This window comes from Amia ocellicauda, chromosome 13, assembly GCF_036373705.1.
Source record: "Amia ocellicauda isolate fAmiCal2 chromosome 13, fAmiCal2.hap1, whole genome shotgun sequence".
In the NCBI taxonomy this organism is placed as follows: domain Eukaryota; kingdom Metazoa; phylum Chordata; class Actinopteri; order Amiiformes; family Amiidae; genus Amia; species Amia ocellicauda.
In genome coordinates this window covers 6,312,916-6,330,465 of record NC_089862.1, presented here as the reverse complement: position 1 = coordinate 6,330,465, position 17,550 = coordinate 6,312,916, and the positions used below count along the sequence as shown (strand labels likewise).

General features: G+C 39.0%; 1 protein-coding gene across 1 annotated transcript in view; it reads left to right on the top strand.

Annotated features, from left to right (window-relative positions):
- Positions 1-17,550, top strand: part of pdcd4a (programmed cell death 4a) — a 28,154-nt gene that overhangs the window by 4,429 nt on the left and 6,175 nt on the right. Inside the window, exons 3-8 of the mRNA XM_066719785.1 lie at positions 5,406-5,708; positions 6,933-7,030; positions 11,153-11,266; positions 12,077-12,298; positions 14,545-14,642; positions 15,328-15,442. Of these exons, the coding sequence (XP_066575882.1) occupies positions 5,406-5,708; positions 6,933-7,030; positions 11,153-11,266; positions 12,077-12,298; positions 14,545-14,642; positions 15,328-15,442 (950 nt within the window). The remainder of the gene's footprint in view (positions 1-5,405; positions 5,709-6,932; positions 7,031-11,152; positions 11,267-12,076; positions 12,299-14,544; positions 14,643-15,327; positions 15,443-17,550) is intronic.

Genomic DNA, 17,550 nt, shown 5'->3' with positions numbered 1-17,550 from the left:
TGCTAGTTCCTTACACTGATAGTGGAAGTGCACTGACAGGAGGAGGTTAACTGCTGCTGGAGACATTCCTGCCATGCTGCGTTGAGTACTGAGCGAGCAAGTGGGAGTCCCGATTTGGACACTGCTATATGGAAACTCCTCCCCTGGATGGCACATCTATGCTCATTTTATAGAGGGAAGAAAAAATTCCCCAGGCTTAGTGCCCGTATCAGGAGTCCTTTGCACTTTGTATCCACCGCTTACCTGAAAACTTTACTGAGGGGTTTTAAATGTATATACTAATGTATATAGTCCGTGATCTCTAGTATGTTAGAAATGTAATCTTTTTTCTATTACTGTACCAAAGCAAGCCTAGGAATGCCAATGAAGACCGATTGGAATCTGTTGAGTCTGCAAGATAGTGGTGATCCTGCAGTGCTGGATGGTAATTGGTTCCTGAGTGGAGTAAACGGTTGGGGCTGAGCTGTGTATGTACTTGGCAGTGTGCACTACAACAAGGTTAAAGACCTGGGGGAGTGAGGGAGTGAAAGAAATGTGCTTAACTGACAAATGTGCTTCTCATAAGTAATTGAGAACTCTTGATAGTAGGGCAACCACATAGCTCTGTGATTCTCCAAGCCTAGAATTGAACAGCACTAGTCCTCAGCCAGGGACTGGTGCTTGTCTTTGTCTCAGGAGTTTTCAATGTAAGTTGTAATAGCGAAACTTTCAGTGTTTACAGAAGTAAAAACTTCTTTACATACATAAACATATGCAACACTGATATTTTGCTAATAATTTTATTTTAAACCGCCCAAGTTCTTCCTCTCATGAGTAAGACTTCAGGAGAAAGACCTGTGTTCAATTATAATTTAAATGTGAATTTCAGCAGTATTAGAATCGCATGAGATATTTTTACGGATTACAGATACCATCAGTTTATAGTACCTAAACATTGACTTGCAAACAATATGTATTAATGTTTATTTTTTTAACCTCTCAAAAATCTAACAAAAGCTGAAGCATCCTGCATAACTCATGTTTCTTCAAACAAATTATAGTCTGCTATGAACACGTATTAAAAACAGTCTGATTCATCTGAGGAATGTAAACTTGCTCATCTCTAGTGTCTGAAAGGGAACATCTCTGAGGCCAGAAGACCTTCCCAGTAATTGAAAAGCAATAATCCCATGGTAAAATGGTAATGATCAGCACATAACTCAAACAAACAAACAAAAATCCCTTGGGGATGTAGACTGAAACACGTGCACTGGCACAAGAATACATTGCTGATATTAATTTGCAAGCTTTCTCAGTACCCTATATGCATGTTTGTAGTATTTTGTTGTCCCCCTCATGAGACTATGCAGCTAGAGAGTGCATTGCCAGCTCGAGAGTGTCTCATTTTCATCTTTAGTTAGAGTAGTTACAACTAGATGCATTCACAAGGACATCGATTTTAATCTTACTCATTAATTTGTAACATGTTAGTTTTTATTTGGTTTTTGAATTACAAGTGGGAGAAATGATTGTTTAGGAATCTTCACACTTTACTAATTGGATAGCTATATGGAACCTGTTTAAGTAACTCGAATGGATAATGTGCTTTAGATTATAGAAACTGATTTAGATCAATGATTTTTAAACCATCGATCTTGAAGTCTTTAGCTGTGATAGAAAGATGCATTCACCTACGCACTACAGCTACACATTACGGGGATACATTGTACAGTACAGAGTTGTTAACATATCTTGTATATTAAGGTTATAATGAGTTTATATGAGTGCGTGGCTCTGCCTGAAAGTATTTAATTACCACTGATTGAGAATTGTGTGATCACACTTAAGCTGCCCTTCCAGTATAAGTGTTTTCTTTTGTTTTTCCCCCTGAAAATATGATTTGTATAGTAGGTTGTAAATTGGTTAGGGGAAATTGGTGATGCCATTACCATTTTAATACTGATGTATAATACAAGTGGTTGCAGTATTGTTTGATTCTCATCTATTTAAGTCAAAGACATAGAATTACCTAGGGAGTTTCTCTGATTTACTGTGTTTTGACCAGCAGGTTAAACTAATCTCTCATCAGCACTGTTGATATTGAGAATCTGACCTGTCTGCGGAGACGACTTCCAACAGTATTAGGATTAGGCTATATAGCACTGCAGTTAGGCATTATATAATCATCTTGTTACATGCAGACTGGAATTATGTACTTGAAGACAACCAGTAAATCAGGAGGACCTGAGAAGTACAGGGCTACATTCATTAATTCTAGCTGCCTAATATATACGTGTTCTTCCTGCGATTTAGTTTTTTGATGAAATAGGTTTTTCACGCCTGAACAATTTTAAGTCTACATATGCACAATGTGTGAAGATTGTTTCCTGCCTTGGCAGAATAAATTCTGACTTGTCAATTATTTATGTCTATTTATATTCCAGTTTAAATCGGCTGATTATTATTCAGAGTTCCTCACAAATCTCCCACACACATTGGGCGAAGTCACTTAGGAGAAGGTTCTGTTGTACAGTAAAGAAAAATGCTACAGAATGGGAATTGGTTATATTCTGAATGTTTGTTTGGTTATTTTACACTTTTATGGCTATGATTAAAATAAATTAAAGTGCACTGCAAAATGTTACAAGTAGGAAATTTGTTTTAAAACCCAAACATTTAAAGTCAAGTGTTCTAGGCTACGCACCAATCACCTGTCATTGAGATGTAAAAGCATAACATTCATATCCCACTTCACCCAAAATCGTTACGAATGCAGGTAATGTCTGACTTCGCCTAAAACAGTAATTCAAATTGTATTATTGAGTAATAAATGTTACAGAAGAAAACAACATCTGAAACTAGGGCTGTGCTGAAATGTGGAAATATGTTTCCGGAGTTTAACAGTCTTCAGTAAATAAACGTTTTCTTTTTTTAGTAGTCTACTTGGTTTATTTCTATCATTTGCACATTTGAATTTGGCTTTACATGAGTGCCTTTAACTCAACTGTATGTAGCCTATTTATTTATATTATGTTTTGTTTACGCAGTTACTCACAAATCATTCAAACTCTGTGCATTCATACAATTACTACAAAGTTTCAAAATGTGATTCTTTTTCTTTCTTGGAAATGCTAGAAAAGAAACCCCCTAAAATGTGTGGAGGAGTGATAGGTGTGAAAACAACACACAAATCTATGTTAGGCCAGCACTGATCTGTACAGTGGCTTTAGCCATGCCAGCTCCCATGGCTTTGAGCTACTACTCTCATGGAAGTGTATCTCTTGGTGTATTATATTTCCCAAACCCTGTGGCCTTGTTTCAATGTTGATCTTAGAGTGGTCTCGTAGGTCAGTAGATTTGAGTTTTATGAACATTGGTTGCTCAGCAGTAGGACCACTTGGAGTATGAGAGGACTTAGTTGTGTACAGTTTAGAAGATACAAAATGTAGGAAGTATTTTCTCATTGTGTAAAAATCATATTTCTTCTTCACTGGTATTATTCTTGAGGATTCCTGGAAGCAGCTCATACTTGGTCTCACACAAGTCTTTAACTTGGTATGTCATTCTCTTAATTGGCTCCTGGGGGCAGTTGCAGCACTGCTTTACTATTTTTAAACTAATATTAAGGTGCTATCTATGGCTGATGATTGGTATAATTGAGTCTGTGTTTACAAAGGCTTGTACAAAATGAAACTAGAAGTCCATTCGGTCAGTGTGTATGTGCAGAAAAAGGCCCTCGAGTCCAAATCCCATCTATAATCTAAACTTAAAATTACTCGGTAAAATCCGTCTTTGCTGATTTACTCTCTGTATATTCAAATCTCAATATATGAAAATAAACATTTGTATTTTGTTTTGTTGAAGTTTAAACCTGTATGTCCCTTCTAGTCTAAAATGTTTGAACATTATAGCAATTTAATCTGAGACCTATTCTCTTTAATATGACTAAAACTGTATGATGATCAAGTGCTGTGTGTAGTGTTTCAGATTATAGAGAGGATATAGATATGTTGCAGTAGTAGTAACTCTGCACACATTGACTCTGTGCACGCACCCAGAAAGTAACTACCCATAAATGTTTCATAAGCATAAAGCAATATAATAACTTCTCCGTGCCTCTTCATGCCTATGCTAGTACTCGTTGCAAGATGGTGTCAGGCTGAGAGGGAAGACATGTAATAAATCTGTTTCACCAGGCCAAAGCTGCATCTTCAGTACTGAATAGGCTCTCACACTGGATTGTTTCCCCCTCATTTCCTTGGCTTTACTCAACAATATAACCTCATACTTGACTCCTACATTTTACACTAAAATATTATATGTAAATTGTTTGTACGGCAATAACCAGTTGCACAGTCTTGTCTGTGTCTGCAGTGCAGCTCAGAACAAAATGCATAATATGACATTACTGAAGCAGTGTGATAAAGGCGAGCTTTTCATTTTTTGGCCAGTTCAAAGTACTGGTAAAATTAACGTCAAGGTTTAGATGCACATGAAGACGAAATGCATTCCACCTAACACATCTTTGATTAGTGTTATTCTCCATTTCCTAGCTCCTGGTCTCTGCAGTTGTAATCAACATTTCAGAGATTGCCCTTAAAATCCTTGTAATTGTGTGAAACCTTTAAAACAAATTCTGCCACCAAGTCCCCTCTGCACTATTGAATGGTTTTCAGTAACTGTACAACTTTTTTTTTTTCTTTTAAACTGTGTTTTTAACTGATTCGTTCATCAAAACCAACTTCAGTTTTTTCACTGTAACTGTCAATATAGTGGCCGAATGAGATCACAATTAAAAACAGAGAAGAAACGGAAAAACAGGCTAGTATGGCCCAGGTCTGGAAAGGATTCTGGAAAGTTTTTGAGTATTCTATTTTGAGTCATTGTTTCATTTAATGATAAAGTGAGGTATTGTGGCAAAGGTAATTTCCTTTTTGGCCTTTTGTCCATAGAAATGTAGTGGTTGGTCTTTGCCACTGGATACAAAAACAACAGTAGTTTGTTGGTAGTGGAACTTGTTTTTCTTCCTCTCTAATTACACCACAAACTAAGTAGGAAAGTTAGGTATATTTGTAAACTTGCATATAGAAAATATTTGTATGCAGTTATTTTACTTTTATATCAGACTTTATATCAGTTCTTAAATATTACTTTTTTCTTGCAGTGTGTTATAGGGCAGCAGTTTATTCTCATCTGGAGCTCCGGAGGATTTAGACTTGGCAAGTGCCTCCTTCAGTTTAATTCCTTTGTAATCCCAGAACTATACGTCATACCCAGCCAGGCCAGGCCTTGATGTTTGCGGTATCTGCAATCCCAAAAGAAGAAAACATTTGGGGTCATTTGTGCAACTGGGGTGGTGGTAGTGATCAGTGGCAGCCTGGAGTTTCCTTTTTTATTATTCCTTCGGTGTCTGTGTGTCTCGGCAGGGATGTTCTCCACTATGCCAGGGTCTGAGGAGTTGGCAGAGCAGTTTGGGGATGACGACGACGTGCTGAACGAGGTGGAGGTGAATGGAAACTGGACCCCACAGGAGAAGGCCCTGCACGAGGCCCGTCTCAAGGCCAAGGCCAAACGCCGGCTGCGCAGGACTTCGTCCCGGGACTCGACGCGCGAGTCTCTCTCGGAGGCATCCGGCGAGCCAGGGGCTGATCCCACCAGCCCCAAGGGCAAGATCAATGGCAATGACCGCAAGTCCAGGATGGGCAAAGGCCGGGGGCTGCCCAAGAAAGGTCAGCGCCTGTCACAGCCTCACTCTGTGTGGGTTGTATCATTGAATTATTGTGTTTGGTTTTATTTAAGTGATTGATATGAAGCTGAAGTGCATTTTAATCAGGTGTGTATGCTTCTTCTCTCCTTCATGGAAATCGGCAGGTCAGAACAGGCTGTAATGGCCAGTATTCGTCAGTGGATTGAATCTTTCACACGTTTTTCAGTTACTGTTAAAACTATTGTTTCATTGGAGACAGTCTTCCACAGCTAGACATGTCGTATAACTCCAGGGATACTGGAACCATTGAGAAATTTTATCTTCCCATTGCTAGTGTAGGGGAATTAACACTTCAGTCATTCAGAAATAGTAAGATTAATTATAAGATTAAGATAATACCTCCTTTGGTAAAGTATAGTTTTATAAAAAAAAAATTGACCGCACCTACATGTCAGATATTGAGTCGATTTTGCCAATGAAAAGTAACTTACTTGAATCTTGGCACCTCCCAGTGAGAGAGATTTGAGATAGACCTCTCTGTCACCAGACTCGTTGTGTTTGGTTTTCATTGGTTAAGCTACCTTGGACGAGGCAGCTCTGCACAGCAACAGTTTGCCCCACCCTGCACTGCTTGTTTCCAGGATTACATATTACACTGGCACCGATGTTCCTCATCACGGATAGCAGAGCACAATGCAGTGAGAACCGGAGAGAAAGCCAGGGTGTGGGCACTGCTGTCAAGCCCTGTTCAGGCCTGCAGATTGTGACCAAGTTACTGGCTTGTTTACTGTACCATAGGGAACACTCACACCAAATCTCTGGATTTTAATTAGTGTTATTTATTTAAAATCTGTATTTATTTTCTTGTTTTTCTTAAACTCTGTCATGCTTAACAAACATTGGCATCTTTCTCTTCCCCTCCAGTCAATCTGATGAAGCATTTAAAATAAGCTGTAATATGGTATAAATTCTTTAGTTATTGTCAGTGCTTATGGCTTTGGTTTGTATACATGTGGGGTAAAAAATGGTCTTTCTATATTTTAGAACAAATTAAGTGTACTAAAGTATAGTAATTACCTTTCAACACTGCCTAGGCCTACCCATTGATATTATTTTGTATGTTCTTTCCCTGAATTTGAGAAGGTTCTCTGAATCAAGCTCTGTTACCAAGTATAATGTTATGTTTGTTTTGTGATGCCCTTTGGATGTGGGCCCTGTTTATAGACGAGCTGCATTTGGTTTGCAGGGGGAGCCGGTGGGAAGGGCGTGTGGGGCGCAGCAGGAATGGTGTACGAGATGGAGGAGCCGGACGCCAGGGATCCCAACTACGACGAGTCCTCTCAGGTCAGTGTGCTCCGTTTTGCAGAGAAGTCCATTGGTCTAGAAAAGCATATTCAGTTCTCTCCATAAAAGCAGCTAGGGTATAACATTATCAGGGTGTTTCAACTTTTCTTTGTCTAGTGTTGTGTTAAGCCAAGTTTCACAAGATATTTCTAGTACAGTTACGCACACCACTCCCTCCCACAGCCTTGCCATGTTGGAAGAGTACCTGATCCACTGAAGTGTGATTCTTAAATATCAGTGTCCGTGGTTTTGAATGGGCCATGAAACAATGTGCTGCAGTATACTTGAGGGTCCTAGGAGTCATTCCAGACTACTGCATTGAGTTCAAATATTGTAAAATAGTTTTCTGCTTCAGTACAGTTTAAAGGCATCTGTAGCTCATAATTCAATTAAAATAAAAAATAAAACATTTATCTTGGATACAAAGAATGTTTTCGCATGATTTCTGACCCTTTCAGAATTGTAATGCATGCAATTCTCAGGGCTGTTATACAGTAGACTGCACTTTGCACAAGTGGTGCTGTTCATTGAAGTGTGCTGTGTTGTTACACCCTACACTTACAGAATGTTGAGTATAGTAGTATAATAGCTAAGGAAGTAATCGGGAAATTGCAGAAGGACATCAATAGCTGTTTTTGTTGTTCAGTTATGAGGGAGTCATTCACCTCCAGAGTGAGTGTCTTTACATTGACTTACTTCAACAGGGCAAGATAGTTTTTGCAGAGAATTATCCTAAACAAGCATTCCTGACTGTATCTAAACACAGCTGTGCATTACACTTCTGGGCATTTGAAATTTAAAGGGCAAATACACAAATTTAATGGGACCAAGTGATCGTTTTTCAAGTAGACTGGTCCTAGCTGGCTGCCTGCACTATGAATGGAATGGTGCTCAAATATTTTAGCAGAGTATGGAAATACAGCCGTGTGTGTGTCTAAGTCTCATTTATCTTCAGATTTACTTGTATAAAGTCATCTGATAAAGGCTCTTTGGAGCTATGAAACAAAACCAGTTGAACTTGACTTGAATTAATTGCTCTCTTTAGTTTCAGTAAGAATTTACTTAATAGGCAAATAAAAATCAAATCTAGAAAACAAAGATGGATATAGACTTCCTTTATACAAGTAAATCTAACTAAAGATAAATGAGCTAGGGGTGTAAGAAAATATCAATCGCAATATTATGTTTGGCGAGACTGCATCGATTCTCAAAAACACTATCAATATATATATATTTTTTTTTTTCATAACATGGGATTATACCCCGACTGCTAGATACTAGCAGTCTTGTTATAGAATCGGCATGTCTGATCGTGGAACGTTCTTCCCCAATGGCATTCCACACTGCGCTGTGTATGAGCCGGCATAGCATTTTGTTCCGCCAGGTGCCACCAAAAATTTCGGTCACTCCCCGTCTTTAAGGCCCTGGCCTCCGTGAACCACTGTGATTTGATTGCTAAACTGTCACTCAATTTAAAGTAGAGGGTTGTACCAAAACTGGTGTAACTGTTTCCAGAGAAACAGACCAATAGAAATACAAAAAAATCACGTGTTCCATTTACCTCATATTTTCAATGGGTAAATCAATTGGAAACAAGCCCAATTTAGATTAGATATATTCATGTGCTTGTCTATATTACATATTCATAGGTGTTTTTAGCCAAACCCCAGAGGTATTTTTGCTATAAGTGTGAAAATAAGAGCCATTTTATGGGCGTGACCTACAGACACGCCCTCCGGTGCCGCCTCTTCCCACTGACCCCAATGGCACGTGTTTTGACAGAAAAGCCGTCTTTAGGAATCTTGCAAGCACTTTATTTTTTATAGATATTAGGCAGATGTAATTCTTTTGATCAGATCACAAAATAAGTTATGATGTATTTTACTACAGTAAACTGTTACACTGTGAACCTTTAAAGCAGGATCTCAAAATATATAGTGTTTATAACTGTTTACATTTGTTTATATATACATTTAATTTAACTAAAGAATCCTGCAAGCACTTTTTTTTTCCCTTTACTCAGATTGCACAAAAAGTAGTTCCATGATGTTGTATGTTACAGGGACTGATGCAGATCCCACTGTGTGTTCTGGTTAAATAAAATCAAAATATTTTTTTGCTCAGGTTTGCATATGGTGGTGTGTTCTTTATGACATCTTTCCTAATATTAGATCCTATTCCTAAAATAAGAAATATCGCAATATATTGCAACATTATATCACAACCCCTGTATCGCAATACGTATCGTAGCGCCCGATTCTTGCCGATACACAGCCCTAAAATGAGCTGTATTTCCCTAACTCAGCTAACATAAGAACGTGGCTAAAGGAATGAGGTCCCCTGAGCAGTTCATCCAGTAACCGTACACACCCTTTGAGGGATTCACCCTATAAGTGGGGGTTGCGTAGTCAGGTTTAATCCTTGTCAATAGTCGATTGTCATTGGGAGCTTCAACTACTTTGTCTGCTGCTAGGATTGGGTGGACTTGATCCTCTGCTAACCAAGCACTAGAGACCCTTGTTGCTAGATGGGTCGCCACAAATCTGGAAAGTTTAAGTCAGGGCCATCTCTGTCCTGACACAAATCCATTTAGTATACTTTCTAGGCCCATAATGTGGAAAGACCTGTCTGGAATCATGCTAGTTTCTTAGGAATTCTTGATCTACAGTGGTTTTAGAGATGACTAGAGACCAATCCTAATTTTCTATTCCACTTTGCTAGATATAAGGTCAGAAATATTTTCACAAATCTTAAGCTTTATTTTCTCTTTACAAACCAGAACAGACTTTTTACTATGTATCTTTCACAGTAGTATTATCTGATTGAGTTTGCAAGCCTGCAGACAATGACACCTTCTGGGTTTGTGTGTCCAAATTGGAGTAAGAATTGAATCACAGGATTTCCCCAGCCATGACTGATCCTCCAATGAAAAAACAACTGTGCACTTGCAGAGCTGCAGTGTATTGGGATTTTTGGGGAACTTAAGACACAACTGACTCATGAATTTCTCTTTATGGTCAAGTCAGTTTTCAGCACAATGCTACAGAAACCTGCCAACTCTCACCACTTTAAAATTGCATCAGGGTCACAAGTGGCAATATTTAGTGTATTAAATTTTTATGGGTGTTAATTGAAGAATGCATTTCCATAAGTAAGTTGATATAGATTTTGTATTATGAAACACTTGCTTGGAGGGCATCTTTTGCAGAAGTGCTGAGTGGAATTCCACAATTTTGAAAGGGGAAGGAGTTGATAGTTCTGTTTGCCTAGAAAATGTTTTCCTCATTGGAACCTGTGATTGAAGGACACAATGAACAAAAACAAAAAATTGAGTCATTAGTGGGTTAATAATTGAAGCCACTAAGTCTTGTATTTTTATTATGATTACAGCTGAGTTCTTATCAACATTTAAGATTCAAAGGTTGGTCATTTCAAAGCCAATCCAACAATGGAGTTTTAACTCCTCCTTCTTTAACAGTTTCCTCCAGATTTTCAGACCTATTGCTGCAGAGGAAACTGCAATAATTATTTCTAAGCTAGAGCTGCCCCACATTACAGGGCTTCCCAGTTGTTTCCCCTATAGCTCATTGGTACCAGCTGTGTTCAGAAACTAAGGACTGAATGTGATTATAAAAACAAACCCAGGAGTCTGTTTTTTTAATTGTTAAAATTGTTTAACCAAATATTGAAACCTTGAAATTCACATAGAACCAGTAATTTAAAGAAAATAAAGAATTAATGACAGTGTTTGTTGATTAGGCTTTTAGAAAATGAATGTGCCTTCAAGTTATATAGATATGAACATGGTGTGATACAGGTTTACGACCCTGTGCAAACTGTACAAAAGTACTGTGGATGTGTTATTCATAAACATGCCTAATATTTCAAATTGATTGAACTGCTTTAGATTTGATGTTTGGAAAATATCACCTGCTTTCTAAAACACAATTTTTCCAATGGAGAACTGAAGAGCATGTTTTAATGCCCACATGTTGAATATATTCATTGTCCAGGGACTGTACTACATTATGAAGTATTTTATGGTAACAAGACTCTGAAAAGGGCTTTGCAGAGGGACCCGAAGGAGCAGTGCTTTATCGAGATGTTTTGTTTCTGCTGAAGGGAGACACGGTTTTTGCCACAGTGGTGCCTGAACTGGAGCTGGGAGAGCTGGAGAAAGCTGTAAACCCCATTGTACAGGAGTACTTTGAGCACGGGGACACAAGGGAAGTACAGGTAAGGCTGTTCAGATATTGCAGTCTGCATACTGTTAGTTTGTGAAATCATCACCAGCCTTAGCTATCTATGTTCTGTGATACCCCCCCAAACACACACTCTCATTGTTGTAAGTGAATGTGGTGTGATTGAATGCTGCATTGTTTGTTTGAACTCTTTGCCTCAGGGACGCCACCAGCAAGTAAAAGTTGGTCCAGCTCCCGTGTGTGAGGAAACACTTCAAAACAATTCTGAAGATTATATTGGCTAATATTTAGCATGCTAGACCTTCTGTACTTTCACTTAAATATAACATTCTTATCTTTTGTCTGTAATCCCAGTGTTACCAGGTTTCCACGTTTTCTCTTAACTGTTATTTCACAAACTAGCTGTTATTTTTAGAATCCGATTTCAGTGAACCACATTAAAAGGCCTTAAAAATGCAGATTCAGGGTTAATTACATACTTTTCCATCTACCTTTTACAAACCTGCTGGCTGAATTGTTTTGCAGAGAAGTTGGGTGTGTGGGAGGGGATTAGGGGCATTGGAAAATTGTGGAGGCGCTCTAAAGTTGATTTAAAAAAAAAAAAAAAAAAAAAAACATGGGAATGTTGATGGCATTTACATCAGTCATTGAGAAGGACCATAATGCAATACACACCCAGTGACATTATGTAGAAGTCTTAAGATCAATATTTGGGCCATTAATGTAATGTGTTTTTTTTTCTCCTTGCACTGCATTGTGGGTCAGGACAAGATGGAGGGCACACAAAGGCAATAGGAATGTATTGTGCCACAGAGGCTTCAGCATAATCTTCTCTGTTTGGCAGGCTCTCCTGAAGGAGCTAAACCTGGGCGCTAACAGATTTGAGTTCTCGTCGCTGGCAGTGTCGCTGGCACTGGAGGGCAAGGCCAGCCATCGGGAGCTAACATCACGGCTGCTTTCTGACCTCGTGGGCAGGGTCCTGTCTGAGGCCGACATGGGGCGAGCGTTCGATAAGATGCTAAAGGACCTCCCAGACCTCATCCTGGACACTCCAGAGGCCCCGCAGGTACACTACAGCTGTAACTTCTGATTCAGGGACCTCACTTTACAGATAAATAACTATGCAGATACAACTGAAAATACTTTTATACCCGATTTGGAGTAGTCTGTTACCAGACACTGACAAAGTCTACAGACTGTGTACCTGCACAGGAGAGGTGATGTCTAATATGCAACTGTCCTCAAAAACTGTCCACACCCTTCCTGTCACACTGTGAGTAAACTTGAATAGCACTAGGGCATGCTAGGGAGGCCTGATGCAGCACTTTCTGAACTCTGCAGGCAAGCTGGGAAGGTCCACAGCCAAAAGGAGCACTGTTATGTGTAAAGCTATGGAAACCCTGACTGATTTTGTCCCCAAATAAATCCAGCAGCACTTGGCTAGATGTGCATTGGCCCTTGGGCAGTCCCTCTCACTACTGTGCAGTAGCCCACATTCAGGTGGGGATTGTCTGAACAGAGGCTTGTAGTGGTTGAATTGTTTTACAGTCTTGATCTGGTTTTAAAAGTCTCAATACAAATATTTACTTGATTCTTTATCCCACTTTAACTCCTGTCAATGTCGCTCTACTTGATTAATGTACCTCCCTCCCCCTCCTTTTAGTAATATTTATCATCTGAAGGTCTGTCCATCCATTCTTTGTTTTTGTTTAACAGTATGTAGAAAAACAAAACCAAAAACAACTTTTACTGGTGGAGACACTTTTATTAAGATCGCAACCTAAGTATCTCTTCTCAGAATAGCTTCCAGATTATTCAAATCCGGTTAATTTTAGAGTTCCTGGGTTGCCTTTTGTACTTTTGTAAAACATCAACACATTTTTCTTATTGAAATGTATTTTTTGCTATATACGGCATTAATATTTTCTTTTTGTGTTATGGGGTGTTGGAGGAGAGTTCCATGAAAGAGCCATTTCACATTTTCATCCCAGAGCTTTAGACTGTTATTCTGCATGCAGATGTGAAGTTCAAGCAATTATGCTGAGTAAATTTTACTAATACCTTTCTTTGGAGTTCAGTGTTGTAACTTGTAAGTTTGCAGTTGTGGGTTTGCACAGTGTGGGCATTGGATAGCTGTGATCTCCAAACCCAAGCTTTGCACATACTGAGCCTTGAGTGGATTGGGAAACAGCTGGATTTCTGCCAAGTTTAAGATTGGTATGGAAACTGAAATTTTGACATGTAAATATCAAAGTACACCTGTCTTTATATTATTTTCTAATGTCGGCAAAACAAGGTATTCGTCTCAACCTAAAGAGCCTGAACTTTTGACCTTTTTGAGCTAAATGATCAGAACAGATTGTCCGTTTTAAGGGCTTTTAGTCTTTTAAGGGGTTCCTAATTTCACACTGCAGAAAGATCTATTTGACATTAAACTGCAAAATATGCTTTCCAAGTTTTTTTTTTTAATGTATTGTCAATACAGCAGACTTGACAGTTCAGCCCTTTGTTATTTTGTGCTTTCCATTTGAGATTTCTCTATTCTTAAATGCTAAAGCTGTGAATGTATTACCAGATGAATGACAGGTTAATTTAACAAGTCATCTGCACAACACTGCTTCTGTTAACAATGTTGCAATAGTGCATGCAGTAAAACACACTATTTGTTTCACATATACTTTTCAATGTTTCCAATTTGAGATGGTAGAAATGTAATTTTGAATCTTAAGAAGTGCATGCATGTATAATTTATTCCATATTTAAGTCAAATCTTTATTCTCTTATTTAGTTAATCAATTGTATTCAATTTCTGTACAGTTCAATATATTTTCCATTACCATTACTCAAGGATAGCTGCTGATCAAAAACAGAAATGTAATCTTCCCAAGCACCCAGTCTTTATACCATCAATGGACACCTTAAAACAGTGTTGGACAATTGCCTTGTTTGAAGTTATTTGCATCAGAGAATTCTTTTTCTGTTTGCTAATGATAAAAACATTATATATTTCTCTGTTGAAATCAGTTGTGTGCTTCTTTCTAAGGTGTTTAACGCTGTGCAATGTGTGGCCTACAGAGCTCTTGCACAATAGGTGTGAAGTAACCTGGGTTTGTGCTGTTGTGTGCCAAAAATGTAAATAGAGAGGATGAGAGTTTGCTTTCCCTTTCTGTGAAAAGCAAAGGTATTGAGTTCTGCAGGGTGTAATAAAATCTCATTCATGTGTCGGCTGTTTGCTGGAGGGAAGGGAAGCTCTGCTTGGGAAGACCTTGTGTTTTAGGTTTCTCACAGGTGCCTTTGTGTTTGTGTTTGCAGATGCTGGGCCAGTTTATCGCCAGAGCAATTGCGGATCATGCTCTCCCCATGGATTTCCTGGACCGTTATAAGGGCAAGGTGGACTGTGAGCATGCCAGGTGAGGGCTGGATTGGAGGCCATTGGTCAGTTCCTGAAAAGGACAAGTGTGCTGGCTGGACCAGGAGCAGTGCAGTTGCCTTCAGAGAGCCCTGCAGTTTGTTTTTGTCACTTTTAAGGATGCATAATCCCTACAGAAACAATGACAAGATGGCAGCTGAGAAAATGCCACCTTCTCCCATGCCAAGAAACACAAGAGCATTGATCAGTCTTGAGCAAATTAATGATCATTAAAGCCCTAAATGTCATTACTTGTCTCTTTCAAAATTTGTACTTTTCTGTCTTGGTATGAAATGAAGAATGTGCTAAATTGAAAAAATAGAATTCTGTTCTGATTTTAAGGTAATGGGATCCTTTATTTTGCTGTAGAGTAATTAGTTATCTTTACTTCATTGCTGATGTCACAAGCTATTGAAGAGCATGTCTATAGTTCCATTTACTTGAACCTACTCTTATACTGTACAGGAATCAGAAATGCTTGCAGGACATTGATTCTTTAGCTATTGGAGAAGGTTTGTTTTACTGTAACTGTATGAGACCTGTTTAAAGGGAAGGAAGTATGTAGGTGTATTGTTTAAGAAAAAGAAGAGCAAAAACAGAGTATTAGAAAATGGAGGAGGTGTGACAACTGCAAGATCCTTAACCTTTTGGGTGTTTTGTGTAATGATGGCTTTGGTTGATGGCAGGGCTGCTCTAGACCGGGCTGCTGTGTTGCTGTCAATGAAGAGGGAGATAGTGCGACTAGACAACGTATGGGGCGTGGGCGGAGGACAGAGGCCTGTCAGACACCTTGTCAAAGAGGTAGGAGGACAGAGCGATTTATTTATGGGCATCTTTAATATTTCAGTAGGAGCTTGACAGGGTGCATGTTTAAAAACGTGGGTTGCGAAAACATCACGGCTACTTGCTGTGAGGTTTGAGTGTAAAATTATGGCTCAGCTGGGGCTGTTTTTAACCCTGTGACTGTTGCCTTCCCTAATGTTTCCCTAAGGGCTTGTAAAATGTAAAAACTAAATTATACCTACATACAGATAGCAGGCACACTTATTTATAAAGCACCCCCCACTATCTTTTTAATTTTAAGTCTAAAAGAACACAAACCCATTCCTCCACAGACAGAAAAATGGGCAATATTTCTGCTTCTGTTCAGTAATAGACACTTGATGCAAGCAGGTGTATGCTGGGGTGATATACTGTGACCAGTATCTCAGTGCAAAAAAGACTGCACTCCACAGATCAGCAATCCTGGCATGCCTCTGTGAATGCTGGGAGCACAGTCTCTTACATAACCCCTGTTGTCACAGCAGTAGGCTCCCTGTTACTGTTCCTGACTTCTCGGGCAGTGTTTCTATGCCAGCTTTGCTGCAAGCAGTGGAAATGGTGCACACCTTTTCTATCCCCATCTCAGAAATGCACCCCTGGTATAACAATCACTGCGGACTGCACTACTGTTTACATTGGATTCCTTATGTTGTCAATTTGGTTTCTGTTCAGATGCTTTTGAAGTATATTAGTTTATATATATTTTTTGGACCCAGATTGTCCTGTTGCCTGCGATATAAATGCTAAATGTGTCCCTGCTAGTGATTTCAGTGTTAAGCTGTTGTCTTTGTGGCTGTTAATCCAAGCCTTGCGCCAACCCCGTGTCTGGTGGAGATGCCTGGGTGCCCTTGTCACCTGCAAACATTGTCTGTTGAAATCGATTAAGTGTGCAAATCAGTGAGGAAAACTGATTTAGGGTAATTAACAGAAAGGGTCCCCCATCAGATCCCAATAGGAGAAATCATGTTCCTTGCACTTTATTTCATGATTTTGCTATGAAAGTGGCCTTCCAAAAAGTGGCCTCTTAGGTCTGTTGTAGAAGCAGTGTGTGGTATGAGCAGAACAACCTTCCATTGTTTGTGACTGAAGACTCCATAAAGGAATCTTCAGCAAGTAGGCCACTGTTAAAACCTTACTAATGCTACTATTATTTCACATACTGAAAGAGAAGCTTATAGTGGGTTCATTAGGGTTAAAACAGTTATTGGCCAATCTTTTGAGAAGATGTCATGCTTAGAAACTTTCCCTTTCTCTGCAATTATATAAAGTCATTAACCCTCAAAATTAAGTTGGGTTTATTTTAAAGTCGGTAAATATGTGCTTAGATTATCACTGAACTGTAGATGCATTCTGGCTTTATCTGGGGAAAATGGCAACAGGAAAGGCTCTGGGCTGTATTAATGAAACTGTTATGCCAAGCAGAAACCTGTATTTCCTATTGAGAGAGAAATAAATTAACAGTGGGGAATTCTCGACTAAATCGTTATTGGTCTAAGATAAAACAAAAGAAAAGTGAGTTTGATTTGATTTTTAATCTGTCTAAAAAGAAGTTGTTAGTTTTTGGTGTTTATTAATGAAATTGCAGTGTGACTGGTTAGCGAAAAATAAATCAATAAATCTGCATTTGCCACAAGCTTGATCATTTGTTCTCACTTCAGATCCCTGTGTGGCCTAAATTCACTTTTAATGTACCGGTTGTCCTTGTTTTCCCCTTGAGCCCTTGATTAAACTGATCTTAGTCAGGATTTGAGTATATTGGTCAGAACTTCCTGAACTGAAATGCACCAAACCCAAGGAGCGAGTCCTGGTTCTGGAGGGCCATATTCCTACAGATGTTATTGGTCTCTCTAGACCTCCACCTCCTCACAACCAGGAAACAAAGGCATAATTGCTTCAGACAATTAGATGCTTTAGTTAAGTAATTGATAATTGAGGTAAATGCAGAGACCAATTCCCCACTGCTGTTCTAACCTTGGTTGACCTTGGTTTATCGCAGCCCATTTGATTACTCTGTGAAATCCTGTGTTTTTAATTTTGCCTCTGTCTCAGTGTTGCTGGCTGGGCAGTCCCAGATTAAACCGCTGTCT